Genomic DNA, 20,958 nt, shown 5'->3' with positions numbered 1-20,958 from the left:
TCCTCGTGCTGCCACAACTGCGCTGCTGTACTTCTGGGGCTAGATTTCCTGTGTCACCTTAAGAGCGTCACCATGGAGTATAATGGGCCTTTTCCCCCACTCTCTGTTTGCAATCACCAGTTCTTAGATCGCCCACCGCGCACCACCTGCAGCCTCTCGACCCTTAAAGTCGCCCCTCCCTCACTGTTTGAAAATCTCACCCCTGACTGCAAGCCCATCACCACCAAGAGCAGACGGTACAGTGCTGGAGACGGGGCTTTTATCAGGTCCGAAGTACAACGGCTCCTAGGGGAGGGGATCATCGAGGCCAGTACCAGCCCCTGGAGAGCCCAAGTAGTAGTTGTTAAGACTGGGGAGAAACATCGCATGGTCATTGACTACAGTCAGACCATTAACTGCTACACGCAGCTGGACGCGTACCCCCTTCCCCGCATATCTGACGTGGTTAATCAGATTGCGCAATATCGGGTGTTCTCCACCATCGACTTAAAATCTGCATACCACCAGCTCCCTATCCGCCCGGAAGACCGCCAATATACTGCCTTCGAAGTGGATGGCCGCCTCTATCACTTCCTTAGGGTCCCCTTCGGCGTCACCAACGGGGTCACGGTTTTCCAGCGTGAGATGAACCGAATGGTAGACCAGAACGGGCTGCGGGCCACCTTCCCGTACCTGGATAACGTCCCCATCAGCGGCCATGATCAGCAGGACCACAACGCCAGCCTCCACAAATTCCTCCACACCGCCACACTCCTAAATCTGACCTATAATAAGGAGAAGTGCGTATTCCGCGCACACCGCCTTGCCATCCTTGGTTGTGTTGTCCCGATCCCGACCGCATGCGTCCCCTCCTGGAACTTCCCCTCCCCACCAGCCTCAAACCACTGAGGAGATGCCTGGGCTTCTTCTCGTATTACGCCCAGTGGGTCCCCAATTATGCAGATAAAGCTCATCCGCTCATCAAATCCACCTCTTTTCCCCTGACGGCAGAGGCCCGCCTGGCCTTCGACCGCATCAAAGCAGACATCGCGAAGGCCACAATGCACGCTGTAGACGAATCCATCCCGTTCCAGGTTGAGAGCGATGCGTCTGACTTCGCCCTAGCCGCCACCCTTAACCAGGCGGGCCGACCCGTGGCCTTCTTCTCACGAACCCTCCAAGGCCCTGAAATTCGACACTCCTCTGTTGAGAAGGAGGCCCAAGCCATAGTGGAAGCTGTATGGCACTGGCGCCACTACTTAGCTGGTAAACGATTCACCCTACTCACGGACCAACGGTCAGTTGCATTCATGTTTAACAACACGCAGCGGGGCAAGATCAAAATTGATAAAATATTGAGGTGGAGAATCGAGCTTTCCACCTACAATTACGACATCTTATACCGGCCCGGGAAGCTCAATGAGCCCCCAGACGCCCTGTCCCGGGGAATATGTGCCAGCGCACAAATAGACCAATTGCAGACTCTCCACAATGACCTCTGCCACCCGGGGGTCACCAGGTTTTTTCACTTCATTAAAGCCCGTAACCTGCCCTACTCCATTGAGGAAGTCAGGTCTATAACCAGACACTGCCAGGTCTGCGCAGAGTGCAAGCCGCACTTCTTTCGGCCAGACAGAGCACACCTCATAAAGGCCACCCGCCCTTTCGAACGCCTAAGCGTTGACTTCAAAGGCCCCCTCCCCTCTTCTGACCGCAACACATACTTCCTCAACGTCATTGACGAATATTCACGTTTCCCCTTCGCTATTCCCTGCCCGGATATGACCTCGGCCACGGTCGTCAGGGCTCTGCACAGCCTCTTCACCCTGTTCGTTTTCCCTAGCTATGTCCATAGCGACCGGGGATCCTCCTTTTATGAGTGATGAGCTGCGACAGTACCTGCTCTCCAAAGGCATAGCCTCGAGTAGGACCACCAGCTACAACCCCGGGGGGAACGGACAGGTAGAGAGGGAGAACGCGACAGTCTGGAAGGCCGTTTTACTAGCTCTGACGTCTAAAGGTCTTCCAGTCACCCGCTGGCAAGAGGTCCTCCCTCATGCACTACACTCGATTAGATCACTCTTTTGCACAGCTACCAATGCTACCCCTCACGAAAGAATATTTGTTTTCCCCAGGAAGTCCTCCTCGGGGACGTCATTACCGTCGTGGCTGACGTCCCCAGGCCCTGTCCTGCTCCGGAAACATGTGAGGACCCATAAGTCGGACCCCTGGTCGAAAGGGTCCAGCTCCTCCATGCCAACCCCCAATACGCCTATGTGGCGTACCCTGACGGGCGGGAGGACACGGTCTCCATTCGAGACCTGGCACCCGCAGGTGCCCCAGGGACCACGACGACCCACAACCCCACACCCCCAGCCCTCGTATACAGCACGCCTGAGCCCCAGGAGCCGCCACCACGCACCCGACAATCGGAAGGGACTACAGACGACTTGAGCGACTACGGCCTGGCGCCTGAACCAACACCGCGGCCACCGGAACCGACACCGCGACCGGCACTACGGCGGTCGCAGCGGCAGATCAAGCCCCAGAATTTGTAAATTTGTAATTCTGTAAATATCTTTCCACCCATCTCACCCCCGCCGGACTCTTTTAAAAAGCAGGGGGTGAATGTGGTCAACCACTGTTAAGCTTATTGCCTGTGTGTGTGTGACATGCCTGAGCATGCCCCTGCTGGCCCTGCCTGAGACTCCTCCCCACACCCCCTGGTCCAGGTATAAAGGTGACTGCTCCCCACCCCCCCTGCCTCAGTCTCTGGACCAGTTCATCAGCATGGGTGTGCTCCAAGTCTTTTGCGAATAAAAGCCTATTTGTTCTTGCATACTAACTAGTCTTTGCTTGATAGTGCATCACATATTACCACCTTTTCTGGCAATACTCCTCCCAAACTACACAACTCCTCATCTCTTACCATCAAAGATTGACTTGCCCCATACCTCTTAAAATTTTAACTTCTTTACCTACTTTTCCTGGTACATATGAGTAAACTTTACCCACACAAGTAAATTCTTTAAAGAGATCTGGTATTTTCTTATCAACCGACCTCTGACCAGGCTGTACATTCTTTTGCACCTCTTTAGCTTCAACAGGGGTTTCCGTTAACACTTTAACAAACCCCACTGACTTATCCTGTTTTACCACATCAGTCTTCCCAGTGCTTTTGTTAAACCACCAACACTATGACTTTGTGTGTTCTACTTTGTTACAATGAAAACATCTGAGGCTTTTCACTTCTCTTCCACCTTCATGTGTTTCCTTTTTAACCTGAGGTACACTGTCTTTATTATCTCCCACGAGATCTCCTTTACTGTTATCACACTTTCTCTTTTCCCCAGTTTCTCCCCCTCACAGGCTGAAACTGATATCGAAGCTAAACTTTGATTTATGAACTAATTTACAGTCATCTGCTTTTCTGCTGCTAACCTCGCAGTTTTAACCCTTCTGCTCTTCTACATGAGTTCTCACTACTTCGGGAAGTGAATTTTTAAATTCCTCCAAAATAATAATTTCTCTAATATCATCATATGTCTGGTCTATTTTCAAGGCCCTTGTTCATCTATCAAACTTGCATTGTTTGATCCTTTCAAATTCTATGTACGTTTATAAGTTTATAAGATATAGGAGTAGAATTAGCCCATTCCGCCATTTGATCATGGCTGATATGCTCCTCGTCCCCATTTTCCTGCCTCTCCCCATAACACTTCAACCTGTTACCCAATTAAAAATCTGTCTAACTTCTCAAATTTACTCACTGTCCCAGCATCCACCGCACTTTGGGGTAGCGAATTCCACAGATTCACAATCCTTTGGGAGAAGTAGTTTCTCCTCAACTCCGTTTAAATTTGCTACCCCTTATCCTAAGACTATGACCTCTCATCCTAGAATGCCCCACCAGCGGAAGCATCCTCTCCACGTCTACCTTATCCATACCATTTATCATCTTGTATACCTCAATATGACCAGGTTCTTTCCTTAGATTGTCTGTAGGCTTATTGCACTAGTTCATATGCACTTAAGATGGCTTTTTTCACCTCATCATAATCCCCAGATACAGTGGAACCCCAATTTTACGCGCCGCGCTTTAGCGCGAATTCGGATATAACGTGATGAATCATTGGATCCTTTTTTGTTCTGCTCACGATCGGCAAATCTCGCTCGCCCCACTGTTTCCACCATGCTCCACCAGTCGGCTCATCATGTGTAGGGAAATGCTGGAAAAAGGGTCTGGGGCCAGCCTTTTCATCACGCCAATCCACCATGGAAGATGATGACGAGCCAGATTTGTACGGCTTCACAGGGGAAGATGTGTGTGAGAGCTACACCAGTGGCACTCTGCCGACGACGAATGCCCAACATATGAGCATCTGACGGACGCCGCGATCGTCCATAACGTAACTATAGCACCAGCGGAGGCAAGTGTACTGGTTCTGGAGATTCAGGAGGTGGACCACATAACAATCCTCCAACTCAGAAGCATTCTAGATTTCACTCGCAGCCAGCAAAATGCTACGTTCAAGCAAGGAACACTCGATCACTTTTTTAAGAAATAAACTGTTGTTGTTTTGTTTTGTTAATTAAAAAGCTTTACTAAAAATTAATTTGTGTTTTAATTTCTACTGGAACAACAACAATTTATTTGCGGAATTCTTTAATTAAAAGGTAATTTACTTGCTGGATGGTAAACGTGCAAAAAACGGGTCTAATAGGGGTGTTTTAGGATGTTAGGTCAACATTGGGTAAGTTTGAACACTGATTTTCTTGAACCCCGATTTAGCGCGACCCCGCTTTTTTCGCGATAACATTTTATGGACCCCAACCATCGCGTTATAACGGGGCCACACTGTACCTCCTCTGATGAAAACCTCTCACTAGCCCTATCTACCGGCTTTGTTTGAATCACATGGTCTGTGGCCATTTCATTTGTTTAGCTTTTTCTCAAATGAAATGAAAAAGACTTCTATATCCCTCTCATCAAATCTTGGCTTGCACATAGTTAAACAGATCCCCACCAGGCCTCTGACTATGACGCTTTCACTCTTCCTCACTGTCCTCATTCCTCCCAGACTGTACTTTTCCCTTTACCGCCAAATAAAGTAGCTCGAAGTAGAAGCAAAGACAAAAGAGAGAGTAGCAAAAGCAAGAGAAAGGGAGGCTATTGCAGCAGAAAATGCAAGAGAAAGAGAGGAACAAAGAACAAAATAATTGAAACTGCTTGAATTACAGGCAATTTTAATTTGACTTGCAATTTTCAGTTCCAGTTACCAAAGTTCAAATTCACTCTCTTTTTCCCTTTCCATTGCCTTTCCCTTCAGATAATGCCAACTGCAGCATTTTTGTCAATTCTAAAAGCTTTGTTTTAGTCACCTTTTGTAAACCACCCTGAGCGACTGCTTCCATCTTTAGGAAACTTTTAGCCAGTGAAAGAGCTATTATTCCACAAGACACTCCCTATTTAAACTGAATGCAACACCTGGAAATAAAACACAAATATAGTCATCACTCACAATTTTTGAGTCCAATAATCCCAAACCAAGAAGGAATATAGATTTTAATCCTGCAAAAGGGTCCCCAGTTGTTAAGACACAGGCCAGAAACTCCAAAGTGTTTTATGAAGATAGCCTAGACTCTTAAGTTTTTGCATGGGTGAGCATAAGGTGTTTCACTCCGGGTATGATTCAAGTGACCCACTAAGAAGCTTTTATTGAACAAAGTTTATTTAAGAACACAGTTAAAGTATCATAAAATATTTCGCATAATTTTGACCAATTACAGGAATCAAACTTGATATTGTATAAACCTGAACAGCTGGCTAACTATGATGTTCCAAGTCAACCAGCACCCAACATCCCTTCTAGGATTGGCACAAAAAGCAAGTGATGTTGGGTTTTGCAGCTTTTTGACACCCGCTGTAAATTGGTCTTTGAATGTTGGACTAAAACTCTGAGCCTCTGGAGAAACAGAAACAGAAACACACTGTCCTCTTTCACTAGCTTCTAACAACAGTAAACCGAAACTAAAAACGGTTCCCAGGCATCACCTGACCTGTCAATCATACTCCACCCAGCAATTCCAAAAGGATCTTAAAACCCCAGGACACTGCATTAGGCCAGATTAAAAATAAACATGATATCCATTATATTGCTTCAGTAACAATTAGAGGACACTGGTTACAGATGTTACGGTGTTAAAATAAAATGCTAGGAGCTGCTTGAAAAAACCCGCAAAGAAACATGATTAAAACACATTTCTTAAAGGCACAGTACCATCACACTTATAACTTCTCCCCTATTCCCCCTCTCATTTCTCTTCCAATCCCTCTTCTCAAGATGTTTACACCTAGTTAGGAGATGGTTCGACCGGAAACAGTTTTTATTTGACAAAATTCATGGATTTTCTATTGTATTTAAGATTCTGATGCTGTGTTTACTGTATGGTTAGATAGATCGTGGTTCGAATCCAGTATCTTGGAAGCAAATCTGATGATCTGTAGTAACAAATTGTCACAGTTGGCCCACAGTGCATTCATTTTGGATATTCCTATGGAAAATTAATCAGCCATCATTATTTGCTTGCAAGCCTTGAATGATGAGTGTTGGCAAGCTTTTCAATGATGGGAGACATCACTGCCATGCTTGATCCTGTTTCACCTGACATTAAGCAAGTGTTTCTGGAAAGCAATCAGGAGCAGAAGTCTTGGCTGATTTTGCCTTCCTTAAAATGGACGTTGAAGCTCGCACCAACCTCCTCCACAAGATTAGATAGTGCAACAGACTAGAAATTGAATTGAGGACCTTCCTGGCCTGCATGGCTCATGGACTTACTGAATTGCCTTTTATTATAGCCTTTGTGCAAGTTCCAGTAAATTAAATGGTGAATTATTATCACAGGTATTCAATCTGTATACTGGAAATTTATATAGCAATTTTAATGTAATTACTATTTGCAGAACCAGCCAGCCCAGGACCTGATTCAGACATGCCCATGGAGGTAGATAGCAGTGATATGAACAGCGATGGCAGCAGAATGTTGGATGACACTGAGGAGCCATCTACGTCAGAAGAAAAGTTATATTTTATGGACTCGTCTGATCTGGACGGTGACAAAGATGAAGAACCTGTCAGAACAATCAGGTATTCCTTTATTATATGCTATAGTATCCATCAAAGTGAGAGATATATCTCTTTTGTTTGACAATGGTCAATGAACTTTATATTGTATTTCAGACTCCGAAGCTGTTTAGTTGGATCATGGTTAGACTCTGTATATTGAAAGCAAATATGATGCTGTATATAAACAAATTGTTCCAGTTGGCACACGCAGTGCATCCATCTTTGGATATACTTAAACATGAGTCAATTGTAATACTTCTGTGACCGTTATAGTACTTACCTGTAACTGAAACCAATTTATTCATTATATAATTGCGATTATACAAAGACTTTCTGTGGGTTGTTGAGGAGCTTCCCTTTCAGCGGTAAGAAAATCACATGATAAAAATAAAGAACAAGATGGGGCTCTTCAATCTATCAAACCTTTGTTTCACAAACAAGTAATACATTTCACCCTGAATGAACTCTAGAAGTTTAAATAATAAACTAAGTAAGGGAGCTACATAATTGCAGGCAAAACTTCCAAGAAGATTAAACTCCCTTAAGAAATGTCTTTCTGACCTTCCCTAAGGTATTCAATCAAAGCTCAATAATTTCAGTTCAGAATTTATTGTACAACACTGACCAGTGTATTCTTCAGGAGTGATGGTTCCATCTCTTGTCCATCATGCTTTGTTGCCCTTCTAATCTTCGATCCCACTCCTGACCGGATCTTTATCCAATGTTTTTCAGGAGTGCCATCAAAATGCGATTAATTGCTTTTGACAAAAGCCTTCCACGACTTTACAATATGGGAGAAAATAATCACCATTAATCTTGATTAGGCCTTCTAGATTTTTATACTTTTAGCCTTTTGTTCTGCAGGCACAGTTGAATTTAACTTTTCTCAATCTTGTATGTATATCCAGATTACAATGCTTTTCAGCATTTTAAAGACCTGCCACCTTGTTGATTCAGAAACAGCTTCATGATCACCACACAAATTTTTAAAGATATAATAAAATGTTTTGTACAGATTCAGTGGCCATTGTTTCTTTCCAAGTTATACGATTGATACCCGACTGATGCTGTTCTTGTTTAACAGCACTATATTTAGGTACTGTTCTCTGGTTAATACTGGATTATGTCAAAATAAGTCTTATGTTAATTTTTGGAAAACACAAAAAATACATTTTGAGAGAGCATTGTATTTGTAATTCACCATCTCAACTCTGTATAATTATTCCTTGTTCAGTAACTTGGAACATTTTGTTCTAGTCCCTCAACAAGCAACAATATTCCTCTCATGAGAGTGGTACAGTCTGTCAAGCACACAAAAAGGAAGAGCAGCACAATGGTGAGAGAAGGTTGGATGGTCCACTACACCAGCAAAGACAATCTCGTAAGTACATTTCTTTTGAAACTATTTATATTTGCAGAGCTACTGAAATTGGGATATCAGAAAGATCAGCTACTCCGTTCTAAAAGTAAACTCAAATATTTAATTGCTTTTACTATTATGAACAGAGGTGTTCAGCTAGGTCCAAAAGTTATGATGTGTTATAACTTGTAAACTGAGAAAATGTTGTATATGTTGTAAATAGGAATGCTGTTTGTCCATTGCAAACAAATCGAAGATGAAGCTGGTGAGTGAACCCTAACATAAATTGTGAAAACATGTCTCGAGGCATTTAACAAAATAACTATTACCTAGTACCTTAGATATAGCCTTGTACCTTTGCTGGCTTGTTTAAATCTAGCACGGATGAATGGGAATTAAAGTTTTCCAGTAGGTTTAGGTATGAAATTATTGTGTCATATGAATCCAGTCCTTAGCCTACCATTCAAAAATTATCTGTAATCCAGCACTAATTGATAATGTCATTCAGAAAAGCCCCAAGATAGCTGATACAGAAAACGGAAAAGGCATCACGTTTGGGGCTGATTGGAATTAGGGCACACTAAATGGAGCTTTGCTCAATGTTTGCGCATATGATGTTTAGCCAGAGATTGTTTGATGCTGAGCTTTGTGCCTGAAATGGGAAGAGTTCCATTTCTCCAGCCCTAACATCCAGGATAAACACAAAAATATTGCTCTGTTCTTTCTTATAAGAAACTGTCTCCTGGTTCTGAGGAAAGACACTTAAAACCTTTTACAAAAATTTATCCAAAAAAAATCCTTGGTCTTTGCTGTGAGGTTTGTGGTCAGGAGGGCACTGCCAGCCTGTCAAAAATGGACTAGAAATTATCATGGTCTGCATTTGTGCACATTTATTAAACTCATGATATTGCCTTGTTTGCTTTTTTAATTTATTGTAAAAGAGGACCAAGGATTGCCATATAAATGTACGTAAACATTTGACATCTAATGCCACCAATAATTTCAGGCTGATATTGTTTTCTGCCTGACTTTCAGATAACTTCAAAATTGGGTGATTGAGGAGCGGAGAGGTACAATCGTTCCCATCTCTGGGCCTGTATTCTAATATTTGATTTTGATTTCATTTGATATACTATAGTCACATGTATTAGTATAGAATGAAAAGTGTTGTTTGTGCACTAGACAGACAAAGCATACTGTTCCTAGAGAAGGAAAGGGAAGCGTGCACAAGGTAGTGTTAGAGTCATAGCTAGGGTGTAGAGAAAGATCAATTTAATGCAGGGTAGGTCCATTCAATAATCTGATGGCAGCAGGGAAGAAGCTGTTCTTGAGTCGGTTGGTACGTGTCTTCAGACTTTTGTATCTTTTTCCCGACGGAAGAAGGTGGAAGAGAGAATATCCGGGGTGCATGGGGTCCATAATTATGCTGGCTGCTTTTCCGAGGCAGCGGCAAGTGTAGACAGTGTCAATGGATGGGAGGCTGGTTTGAGTGATGGACTGGGCTTTGTTCATGACCCTTTGTAGTTTCTTGCGGTCTTGGATAGAACAGGAGCCATACCAGGCTGTGAAAAACCAGAAAGAATGCTTTCTATGGTGCATCTTTAAAGGTTGGTGAGAGTTGTAGTGGACATACTGTATTTCCTTAGTGTTTTGAGAAAGTAGAGGCGTTGGTGGGCTTTCTTAACTATAATAGCCTGATTTAAAGTGAACAACCTGTTGACTATAACAATTTGCATCTAATAAGATTAATTTAGCAAACTTTCAGTCCAGCTCTTAATCAAGATGAGTTTCCTAGAGTTCAGCCACTTTGGACAACTGGACACAGAGGCGTTCAAATTTCTATCCATGCTCATTCTATTAATAGTAAAATTTTATTCTATTACTTTTCTTTAGGCCAAGAGTTGTGGCGATAGAAGTTTTGGCCGTAAATTAGAATTCTCGCTTAGGGGTTGTCAAGATGGTTGGGAAATGGAAATGATCACACTGGTGAAAAATATATTTTTAAGATTGATTTTATGGTATTTTGTTGTGGTCGAGAGAAATAATTTTATTCTGCGTCTATATATCTGAATTGAGTGCTTGATGTAATCATTGGATTGCCAAACCTTTTCCATCACGAGCTCTGACATCCCTCACCTTAATCAACATTCTCCACCACCACTCTTCCCAAAATTGCAAATATAAAACAAAGTTGCGCCTTAACTGATGGAACAAAACTACCAAGTTGATGCTTTGGTTAATTTGGTCAAATGAACATGCTGGTGATAATCAACCTTTGAACCATCACTTTTTTCTGATCTCACAACGGGCTTTCTTTTGACTGTTGCCATCTTTTTGGTTTTGTATTAGGTTTGCAAAATCTCACCATGCCATCAGCTGTCCTGGACAATTTCATTCTGCAAGAAAACCCTCACACTTGCTTGCAAGGGCTTGATTTTAAATTTTACTTCCTGAAGCCATTCTTTCTGTTTCTCAACACCAGAAATTATGTACACCTTGTGCTTTTTATAGATTCCTTTCACTTCTGCTGTCCTTCTCTTCCACAAGCTTCTCTAAGCTTCTGAGTAACAAAGAAAACAGCTATAATAACAGCGTTGGCAAGTCTCTTGATCGGTGAAGAGAAAACCGTGAAGAGAATCAAAAAAGGGATATTTTCATTGCCCGTTCCCATCTTTGTAAAGTCCAGAAAGTCAGCAGTGATAGCATGCTCACATCAGGATAGATACTGTGTGCTATCCTCTCGCCCGTGGTATGTTTTGTTTTATGTGAAGATCTTAAATTGATGAACAGAAGGGCTTTTGTTCAAATATTTTTTCTTGTGCAATAACCATTGGACTTTATTTCTCAACTTAATACTTCTTACAAGAGCCTGAATTACATTGCCTGAAAATTTCAGTAAATACTTAAAACAACAGCAAGAGATGGGAAGGTCAGACTTTGATTGTTGTCCATACTAAATCTCTGCCCAGAGACAGACCCTGTGACCTGCAGGTAGTGGAAATGAAACCCAAAATCAGTTGAAAATCAAGTGACAGTTTTCACACCTTGGCTCAGATCCTCCAGCCTCCGGATTGTCAGAGATCGGATGTATGACCCATGGACGTCTTGATGTGCTGTCCTCCATGGGACTTTCCCAGGAAACTGGAACTTTCAATGGGCAATTCCCTGCTCCCCAGAACCCTCTACAAAAGTATCTGACTCAAAGTTAGATTTGAAGATTTCAAATGGTTCTGTGATTCTTACCTCGGATAGTTACCGCCACTTGACGACTCAACTATTCCACGACCAATCACGCTAACTGCTGACTAGCCCCAACTCAGCTACCTCTCTTGACCTGACTCCATCTACCCATTCACCTGCCTGCTGTCCTACCCGCTTGCCCATTCACATATTCATCCATTCACTAACATTCATACTGGGTATTTAGACTTATCTAACAGCAAGTTATCAGCCTGTTTGACAATTATAACAAAATAAAAAGATTTTTAGAACTTTCATGTAAAACTACATCCTATATTAATTTTGACCAACTACCTTTCTTAACACATTGCTTGCATCAGCTCAGATCATGTTCCATTCACATTTAGTGCGTTTTAGTGATAGCGATCACAACACGGTATGGTTCAAGTTTGTTTGGACAAAGCGAAAGATGGCCTGCAAAAAATGGCTTTGGATTGGGGGAAGGCAGATGTTGTTACAATAAGGCTGGATCTGGCCAAAGTTGACTGGGAACAACTCCTTGTGGGAAAATTTACAGTGGAGCAGTTGGGGGCATTCAAAAAGGAAATGGGGAGAGTACAACTTCAACATGTTCTCTATCGGGGGAAATGTAGGAGCAACAAGTTCAGGGAACCCAGGATGACTAGGACAATTTAGGACTGGATAAGGAAGAAGAGAAAGGCTTTTAGCAAGTCCAAAGGAGGCAATTCAGCTGTGGCCCTAGAGGAAAATGGGAAGTTGAATCTGTAATTCTGTCTATGGGCCAAGTGCTGGCAAGTGGGACTAGGTGGGCAGGTCAGGGCATTTCAAGCGTCAGTGCAGACTCGATGGGCCGAAGGGCCTCTTTTGCACTGTAGTAATTTGTGATTCTAAGTGCAAGAGGGAAATTAAGAAAGCAATTAGAAGAACAAAGAGGGGACATAAAAGAAGGACTTGTGAACAAGATTAGGGAAAATCCCAAGATATTCTATGATACATTAAGGGGAAGAGGTTAACCAAGGGCAGAGTAGGGCCCATTAGAGACCAAGGGGACAATCTGTGTGTGAAGCTGCAGGACTTTGGAAGGTTGTTAAATGAATACTTCTCATTGGTCTTCACTCAGGAAAAGGAGAACATAGGCACAGAATTCAGCAAAAGGGGCTGTGAGGACCGTGAGCAGTTTGACATAGGAAGTGAACTATTGGAGACTTAAGGCTTAAAAACGGGCAAATCCCTAGGCCCAGATGAATTGCATCCTGGGCTGCTGTGGGAGGCAAAGCAGGAAATTGCAGGGGCTCTGACATAAATATTTAGTTCTTACCTGCCAGAGGACTGCAGGATGGCCAATGTGGCTCCACTTTTCAAGAAAATTAGCAGGGATGAACCAGGGAATTACAGACCAATGAGTCTCATGACGGTGGTAAGGAAATTATTGGAGAAAATTTTGAAGGAGAGATTTAATTTCAAATGGAATTTAGGGAAACTTGGTGAGATGGATCAGAAACCGACATAGTAATAGGACATAAAGGGTGGTTGTAGAACGTTGTTTGAGTGATTGGAGGCTGGTGTTCAGTGGCGTACCACAAGGTTCAGTGCTGTGTCCTTTTTGTTTGTTATATACACAAATGATATAGATGCTAATGTTGGGGGGGGAATGATAAGCAGGTCTGCAGATGACTCCAAGATTGGTACGGTGATCAATAGTGAAGAAGAAGGTCATAGTTTACTGGAACATATAGATGGGTTGGTCGGATGGGCAGAGAGTGGCAGATGGTATTTAACCCTGTTAAGTGTGAGGTGATACACTTTGGAAGAAGTAACAAGAGAAGGGAATTTAATGAATGGCAGGACACTAGGAAGCTCAGAGGAACAGATTGATCTTGGGGTAATCATTCACAGGTCCCTGAAGGCAGCAGAGCAGATGAATAGGGTAGTTAAGGCATACGGGACACTTGCTTTTATCAGTTGTGGCATAGAGTATAAGAGCAAGGAGGTTATGTTGGAGCTGTGCAGAACATTGGTTAGGCCACAGCTGGAGTACGGTGTGCAGTTCTGGTCACCTCATGATAGGAAGGATGTGATTGCACTAGAAGGGTGCAGAAGAGATTCACAAGGATGTTGCCTGAGATAGAGTATTTGAAATATTAGAGACTGGATAGGCTTGGATTGTTTTCTCTAGAGCAGAAAAGATTGGCGGGGGGAGGGGGGGGACATGATTGAGGTGTATAAGATTATGAGGGGTATGGGCAGGGTGAATAGGAAGCAGCTGTTCCTCTTGGTTGAGGGGTCAGTCACTGGGTGGGGGGCATAGTTTTAGGGCAAGGGGCAGGAGAATCAGAGGGGATTTGAGAAAAAAAATTCACTGAGGGTGGTGAGAATCTGGAATGCACTGTTTGGGAAGGTAGTGGAGGCTAGAAACCTTACAACCTCTTAAAAGGTATTTGGATGAGCACTTGAAGTATCATAACATTCAAGGATATGGGACAAGTGCAGGAAAATTGAATTAGCATGCTTTTAGTCGTAGTTATTGTTGATACAAACTCGATAGGCCAAAGAGCCTTTTCTGCACTGTACGATCTATGACTCTATATTCACAGCATTGAATTATCTTTGTTGGTGCATAATCTTGAATCTCAATGCACCTTGCAACTAAGTATTTACCCATATCTTTTTTCCTTATGTCATTAATGGATGTCACTGCACTGGTAATCCCTAGGCTCAGGTCCAAGCTCTGAGGACACTGGTTCAAATCCCATCAGCCAGTCGGATTTCAATTAATAAAATCAGAAATTAAATGCTGGTCTCTTAATAATGGTAACCATGAAACTAACATCGATTGTTGTAAAGGCCCATCTGATTCACTAATGCGCTGTCCTTACCTTGCCTATTTTACATGTGACTACAGATCCACAGCAGTGTTTCATAACTGCCCTCCCAAATGGCCTAGCAAGCCACTCAGTTCAAGGATGTTTAGGGCTGGGCTACAAATGCTGGCCTTGCCAACAATACCCACATCACATGAAAGAATACATTTTTATAAAGAAATAACTATAGTGACGGGTAACTATAGCTCGGTGAGGTAAATGGTAAAAGATCAGTTTGAATCTATTATTTAGCTTGAGACTTGTTATCTTTTTGTGCTTGGTGTTCTTGATCTGTGTTCATAATCCCAGTCAGATAACCTGTTTCTATCTTCATTTAAATGCCCTCCATCACAAGTCTTCTTGTTCTGCTTTATTTGTGAGCCTTTACAATTTCTGTATTCTTTTCAATTTTGAACTGAGTTCTTGACCTGTGCCATCTCCACCACTGAGGCTGCCTTATTCCAACCTGCTAACCATACTACCTCAGCCAGTTTTCCACAGAAGCCCTGATTTATGCTTTTTCCATTCCAAATTCTATTTTGTCCAATGCTTTCCTGGTCAGCCTCCTGTTCTTTACCCAATATATGCTGCATGCTCATCCAAAACTCTTCTGTCTGCATCCCCTCCTGTTTACCCATCAAGTCTGTTCTGGCTGACCTGTATTGACCTTAAGTTTAAAACTCTTATTCTTTATTTAACTCCAGACTCTTGTATGTTCTTTCTTCCTCTTGCCTCATTAATGGCAATCATATCTTTAGTTATCCAGGTTTCATGATTAAGTATTCACTTTATACTTTCCTATGTCTCTCTATATCGCCTTAAGACCCATAGCTTTGATTCGGGTTACCCATTCTAATTATTGCTTTTTTGGCTCAATGTCTCTTTGTACATTAAGGCACCAAGCAGTTTCTTGCAATGTTTTTTCACATTAAAAGAGTTTTTTATGTAAGTTATGGTGTACGTTTCCTCCATTCTTAACTTGGCTTATGTCCCACAATCGCTCATTTCATTTTTATTCTCGACCAATACATTGCATTCAAAACAAGAAACAGCAATGACCTAAACAGTGTGTATTATTCCAACGATGGCAATGTGCAATTAGAATAATTTGTTTTCTGTAATTGTGAAATGCTCTCAAGATACCTCCCAATTCATAATTTGTCTTATTGCTAATAGCATTTTTCACTTCCACAACTTGCAACAGATAAGCATTCATAAACAGATAAGAATCCCATGGGATTCCCCATGCTACTCAACCACCACCACCCCCCCCCCCCCGCCCCACCACATGGGATTCCCCATACTACTCTCAACCACCCCCCTCCACCACCCATGGGATTCCCCACCTCTGACCCGACTGGGCCTGAACTCCTGATGTCCGACTCTCACATCCGATGACTGTGATAAGCATTCATTAAGGCCTCTGGGAACTCTGGTAGCATTTGCTAAAATACCATTGAGCATTTTCACTGCCATTGATGATGTTTTTCACTCATTTATGAATGTTGTTTAGCCTGCACTATCCTCTGGTCCTCAGGGACAGCTATTGTATTTAGGGAACTCGGGATGTAAAGAACCTATACCGGTTGATATACGTGAAGGGCTTACAGAGGCAATATAATTTAATGATAGTGTTGCTCTACAAAAGTTGGAGATGTTGGGTATTTTCCTTTAGTACAGAACAAAATTGTAGGAAATCTATAGGAGAATGGAAGAAACATTTTCAAAACTAAATGATACGATCTGTTCTTTTTCTCATCCAATATCTTTGATCGAATTTCATATTGTTTAAAATCCGATAAAAGTATTCAATTTGGAAAGTTTCATTCTATTGACATATATTGTTGCAGGAGTCATCTTGATGGTGTCATCTTTGTGTCGAGGGACATTTCGATCTGAACAGGCTTGGCAACTAAAACCAGGCTCGTCCTTCTATTTAGTAAAATGATTCTAACATGGTCTTATAGATAAATATGAAATGAATTCATAATGATTTTGTTTCTTGCAGAGAAAAAGACATTACTGGAGGCTGGACAGCAAGTGCCTTACACTGTTTCAGAATGACACTGGAACCAAGTATTACAAGGTAAGCGCACGTCATTCAGTCCCATGTGGCAATGTAAATGACATAAGATAATTGATATGGTGAGGAATATTTTCAGCATATGATGTCACTTGGTTTATTTCTATAAAATGTACTGTTTTATTTGTCCTGGATTTGTTTGCATTGTAATTTTCTGGTCGAGACTTTAAAGTGGATTTGCCATATATGTTGTAACTGTTAGTAAGGTTTTGTAATGTTTGTTCTTCAACAATTATTTTAAATGGCCTTATTGATCCCAGTGCATTGTGATAAATTCTGGAGCAATAGCCATCAGATTGTGAGACATTTTTCATAAATTATGGCCAGAATTTTCCAGTCTAACCCGGCCATGGGATCTTCCGGTCCCGTCGAAATGAATGCACTTTTGGCTGGTTTGCCACGTCCGCTGCGGGGGAACCCTCCATGGCAGCATCAGAAAATCTCGCCCGATAAGTTATCCAGGTATTTTATCCAGATCATGCCAGCATAGCTGGTTCAAGCAGTTGGGAATGCTCCATTTGTCATCAGTGAATAAAGGTGACAGGAATCAGCCAAAATATCATTCAGTCTCTGCGGGTGTGGGGGTGTGTGCATTGAGTGAAAACAGATATGGTTTACATGTGGAGCCTCACATAGTCAAATAACCCACTAAGGTATACTAGCCAGGCTTGAAATAAAGCTACCTTAGGAAAGTTTTAAAACTGTCAGGGTTGGATGTTGAACCCTACCCCAGATAATTTACTCTCCTCAGGAAAGGAGGGGAATAATTTAATGGGGAATTTGGGAAGAAACACCACAGTAACTCTAATGTAATTGGCAAATTGTTTATTTGAGCGCAACTGTGATAAGTCAACAGGAAACATTGAAATGACAATGATCTTATCAGCTCAGTGGGCTTAGCTGAGACAGTTCAATTGAACTTTTGAAGGGTGAGTTTGATCTTGATGTCCTTGTGTGGGCTGAATCTTATACAGTTGCAAATTAATATGACCTTTCGTAACAACGGCTTTGGTGAATAGTCAAGTTTGTAAGTTTTTCTATGACTTGTTTATGTGGTAAAGTTTGTCTGTGGTCAGGCGTCAGTCGCCATTTACTCCTTTAGAATTTAAATGGTCTGTTTCTTTTCAGTAGATTCTCTGTTGGCTTTGGTTTGTTTTTCTTCATCGTTTACATCACTTTTTGATGTTCATATGCGTGTGAATGAATAGTGTGACATGCTGGGCTATTACCAACCAATTGGACAAAACCTGTGAGCGCCTTGCAGTGAGTCGCTGCCTGAGGCACTTCTCCAGGTCGAACTTCTGTCGAAGATAGTTCATGAATATTGCAGAGCAATTTTATAGCAATTAGATCAACCTTGAAACCATTGGTAATAAACGTTTTCACTGTGTGCTGTGTGGTAGCTCCTGCCCACCACTTTTTCTATACAATAAACAGCTTTAAAATAAAGGTCAAAATACTGCACCCCCACCCATCCTGTTTGTGAATCGGTAACCAATCAACATAAGATTTGTTTTATATATGTTCTCGAGATGTAACAATGCCATATTTGTTCCCCATTCCTCGTTGCCCTCAGAAGCTGATGGTGGACCATATAATAGGATGGTTTTATATGTACACTTATTAAGCCACTTCAGGAGGTAATAAAGACCTGTAACTTTCTGGCTGCCCAGTGTCATATTTGAGGGGTACACCAAAGATGTGCTGGGAGAATCCCTCCAGATGGTTCCCAGGTAAGGATTCACCTACCAATTACACAGAAGGACTAATGTTTCCTAGACAATTTCACTGCGATGGGAACCAAAGCAATTTAAATCATTAACTTTGGATGGTTCAGCCAATTTTACACTCATAGTTACTCTGAAAGAGCTAGAAGGAATAAAATCACTTCTAACTTCAGCACGACCATTTTAAAGAGCCGGACCCATCCCCAGCTCCCCGACCTCCCCGGGGGAAACCTCCATACTACTCAACCATCCCCCCCATGGGATTCCCCATACTACTCAACCACCCCTCCCCCCCACATGGGATTCCCCATACTACTCAACCACTCCCCACCACCACCCATGGGATTCCCCACCTCTGACCCGACTGGGCCTGAACTCCTGATGTCCGACTCTCACATCCGATGACTGACCCCCTCCACCCCCACACCCCATTCACTTAACTTGGACATTTAACTTCTCCCTGGCCTGTTAATTTCAATGGGATAATTAAACTCACTTGATTTATGGTAGCTCGTGCAGTAAAAAAAGGGGATATGTCCTCCATCGCTCCACTCCTTTTACACTTTGCCACTGGAGCTGCTTCGCTGCTGGAGTCTCATCTGCCTGAGTCAGGAAGGTCAGCCAAAACAGGCACTTTAGCATTTTAGCACAGAAAAGTTGGTACTGAGTGGCAATCCGCTGTTGATTGCCTCCACAAGGAGGTTACTGCCCAAAGAGTCCACCAGAACATGCAAGCCAGATCAGGGAAAGGAGAAGGCACGCTGTCTGCCCTGATGGACATAAATGATTTTTTTAAGGCAAAGTAGCAATTTTCATAGGATTTTTTGATATAATACTGTGGGAGGCGAGGGAGGAGATTGCGGAGCCTTTGGCGATGATCTTTGCATCGTCGATGGAGACGGGAGAGGTTCCGGAGGATTGGAGGATTGCAGATGTGGTCCCTATATTCAAGAAAGGGAACAGGGACAGCCCGGGAAATTACCGACCGGTGAGTCTAACCTCAGTGGTTGGTAAGTTGATGGAGAGGATCCTGAGAGACAGGATTTATGATCATCTAGAGAAGTTTAGTATGATCAAAAGTAGTCAGCACGGCTTTGTCAAGGGCAGGTCGTGCCTTACGAGCCTGGTTGAGTTCTTTGAAAATGTGACCAAACACATTGACGAAGGAAGAGCGGTGGATGTGGTCTATATGGACTTCAGCAAGGCGTTCGATAAGGTCCCCCATGCAAGACTTCTTGAGAAAGTGAGAGGGCATGGGATCCAAGGGGCTGTTGCCTTGTGGATCCAGAACTGGCTTGCCTGCAGAAGGCAGAGAGTGGCTGTGGAGGGGTCTTTCTCTGCATGGAGGTCAGTGACCAGTGGAGTGCCCCAGGGATCTGTTCTGGGACCCTTGCTGTTTGTCATTTTCATAAATGACCTGGATGAGGAAGTGGAGGGATGGGTTGGTAAGTTTGCTGATGACACCAAGGTAGGTGGTGTTGTGGATAGTTTGGAGGGATGTCAGAAGTTGCAGCGAGACATAGATAGAATGCAAGACTGGGCGGAGAAGTGGCAGATGGACTTCAACCCGGATAAGTGTGTAGTGATCCATTTTGGCAGATCCAATGGGATGAAGCAGCAGTATAATATGAAGGGTACCATTCTTAGCAGTGTAGAGGATCAGAAGGACCTTGGGGTCCGGGTCCATAGGACTCTTAAATCGGCCTCGCAGGTGGAGGATGCGGTCAAGAAGGCGTACGGCGTACTAGCCTTCATTAATCGAGGGATTGAGTTTAGGAGTCGGGAGATAATGCTGCAGCTTTATAGGACCCTGGTTAGACCCCACTTGGAGTACTGCGCACAGTTCTGGTCACCTCATTACAGGAAAGATGTTGAAGCCATTGAAAGGGTGCAGAGGAGATTTACAAGGATGTTGCCTGGATTGGGGGGCATGCCTTATGAGGATAGGTTGAGGGAGCTTGGTCTCTTCTCCCTGGAGAGACGAAGGATGAGAGGTGACCTGATAGAGGTTTACAAGATGTTGAGAGGTCTGGATAGGGTAGACTCTCAGAGGCTATTTCCAAGGGCTGAAATGGTTGCTACGAGAGGACACAGGTTTAAGGTGCAGGGGTGTAGGTACAGAGGAGATGTCAGGGGTAAGTTTTTCACTCAGAGGGTGGTGGGTGAGTGGAATCGGCTGACGTTGGTGGTGGTGGAGGCAAACTCGTTGGGGTCTTTTAAGAGACTTCTGGATGAGTACATGGGATTTAATGGGATTGAGGGCTATAGATAGGCCTAGAGGTAGGGATATGATCGGCGCAACTTGTGGGCCGAAGGGTCTGTTTGTGCTGTGGCTTTCTATGTTCTATGTTCTATATAATACCTTGATTTATTGAATTCGCTTTCACAGCTTCCCATGGCTTGGATTTGTACTCCATTTGAGAGGCTAGTCCATTCCATAACCACTATACTGGTATATCCATTTGACAGTCAGTGCTAAGAGCGTGGAAAGGGCATTTTGAAAGAAATGGGATTACTTCAGTGTGGGGATTTACCTCTGCCTTCTGTTCTGAAATGAAACATTTGGGATTTTCTGTTTAGAAAACCACTGTTACAAAAGATACAGTACCAATACCAATTA

General features: G+C 43.0%; 1 protein-coding gene across 2 annotated transcripts in view; it reads left to right on the top strand.

Moving 5' to 3' along the window:
- Positions 1-20,958, top strand: part of prkd3 (protein kinase D3) — a 327,516-nt gene that overhangs the window by 235,663 nt on the left and 70,895 nt on the right. For both annotated transcript variants that reach the window (XM_078229586.1, XM_078229587.1), the window contains 3 exons: positions 6,944-7,127; positions 8,364-8,487; positions 16,537-16,614. In XM_078229586.1, the coding sequence (XP_078085712.1) occupies positions 6,944-7,127; positions 8,364-8,487; positions 16,537-16,614 (386 nt within the window). The remainder of the gene's footprint in view (positions 1-6,943; positions 7,128-8,363; positions 8,488-16,536; positions 16,615-20,958) is intronic.

The sequence above is a fragment of the Mustelus asterias genome, chromosome 15 (assembly GCF_964213995.1).
Source record: "Mustelus asterias chromosome 15, sMusAst1.hap1.1, whole genome shotgun sequence".
NCBI classification, from domain to species: domain Eukaryota; kingdom Metazoa; phylum Chordata; class Chondrichthyes; order Carcharhiniformes; family Triakidae; genus Mustelus; species Mustelus asterias.
Note: the sequence above shows the minus strand (reverse complement) of the source record. Positions and strands in the feature narration are given on the sequence as shown.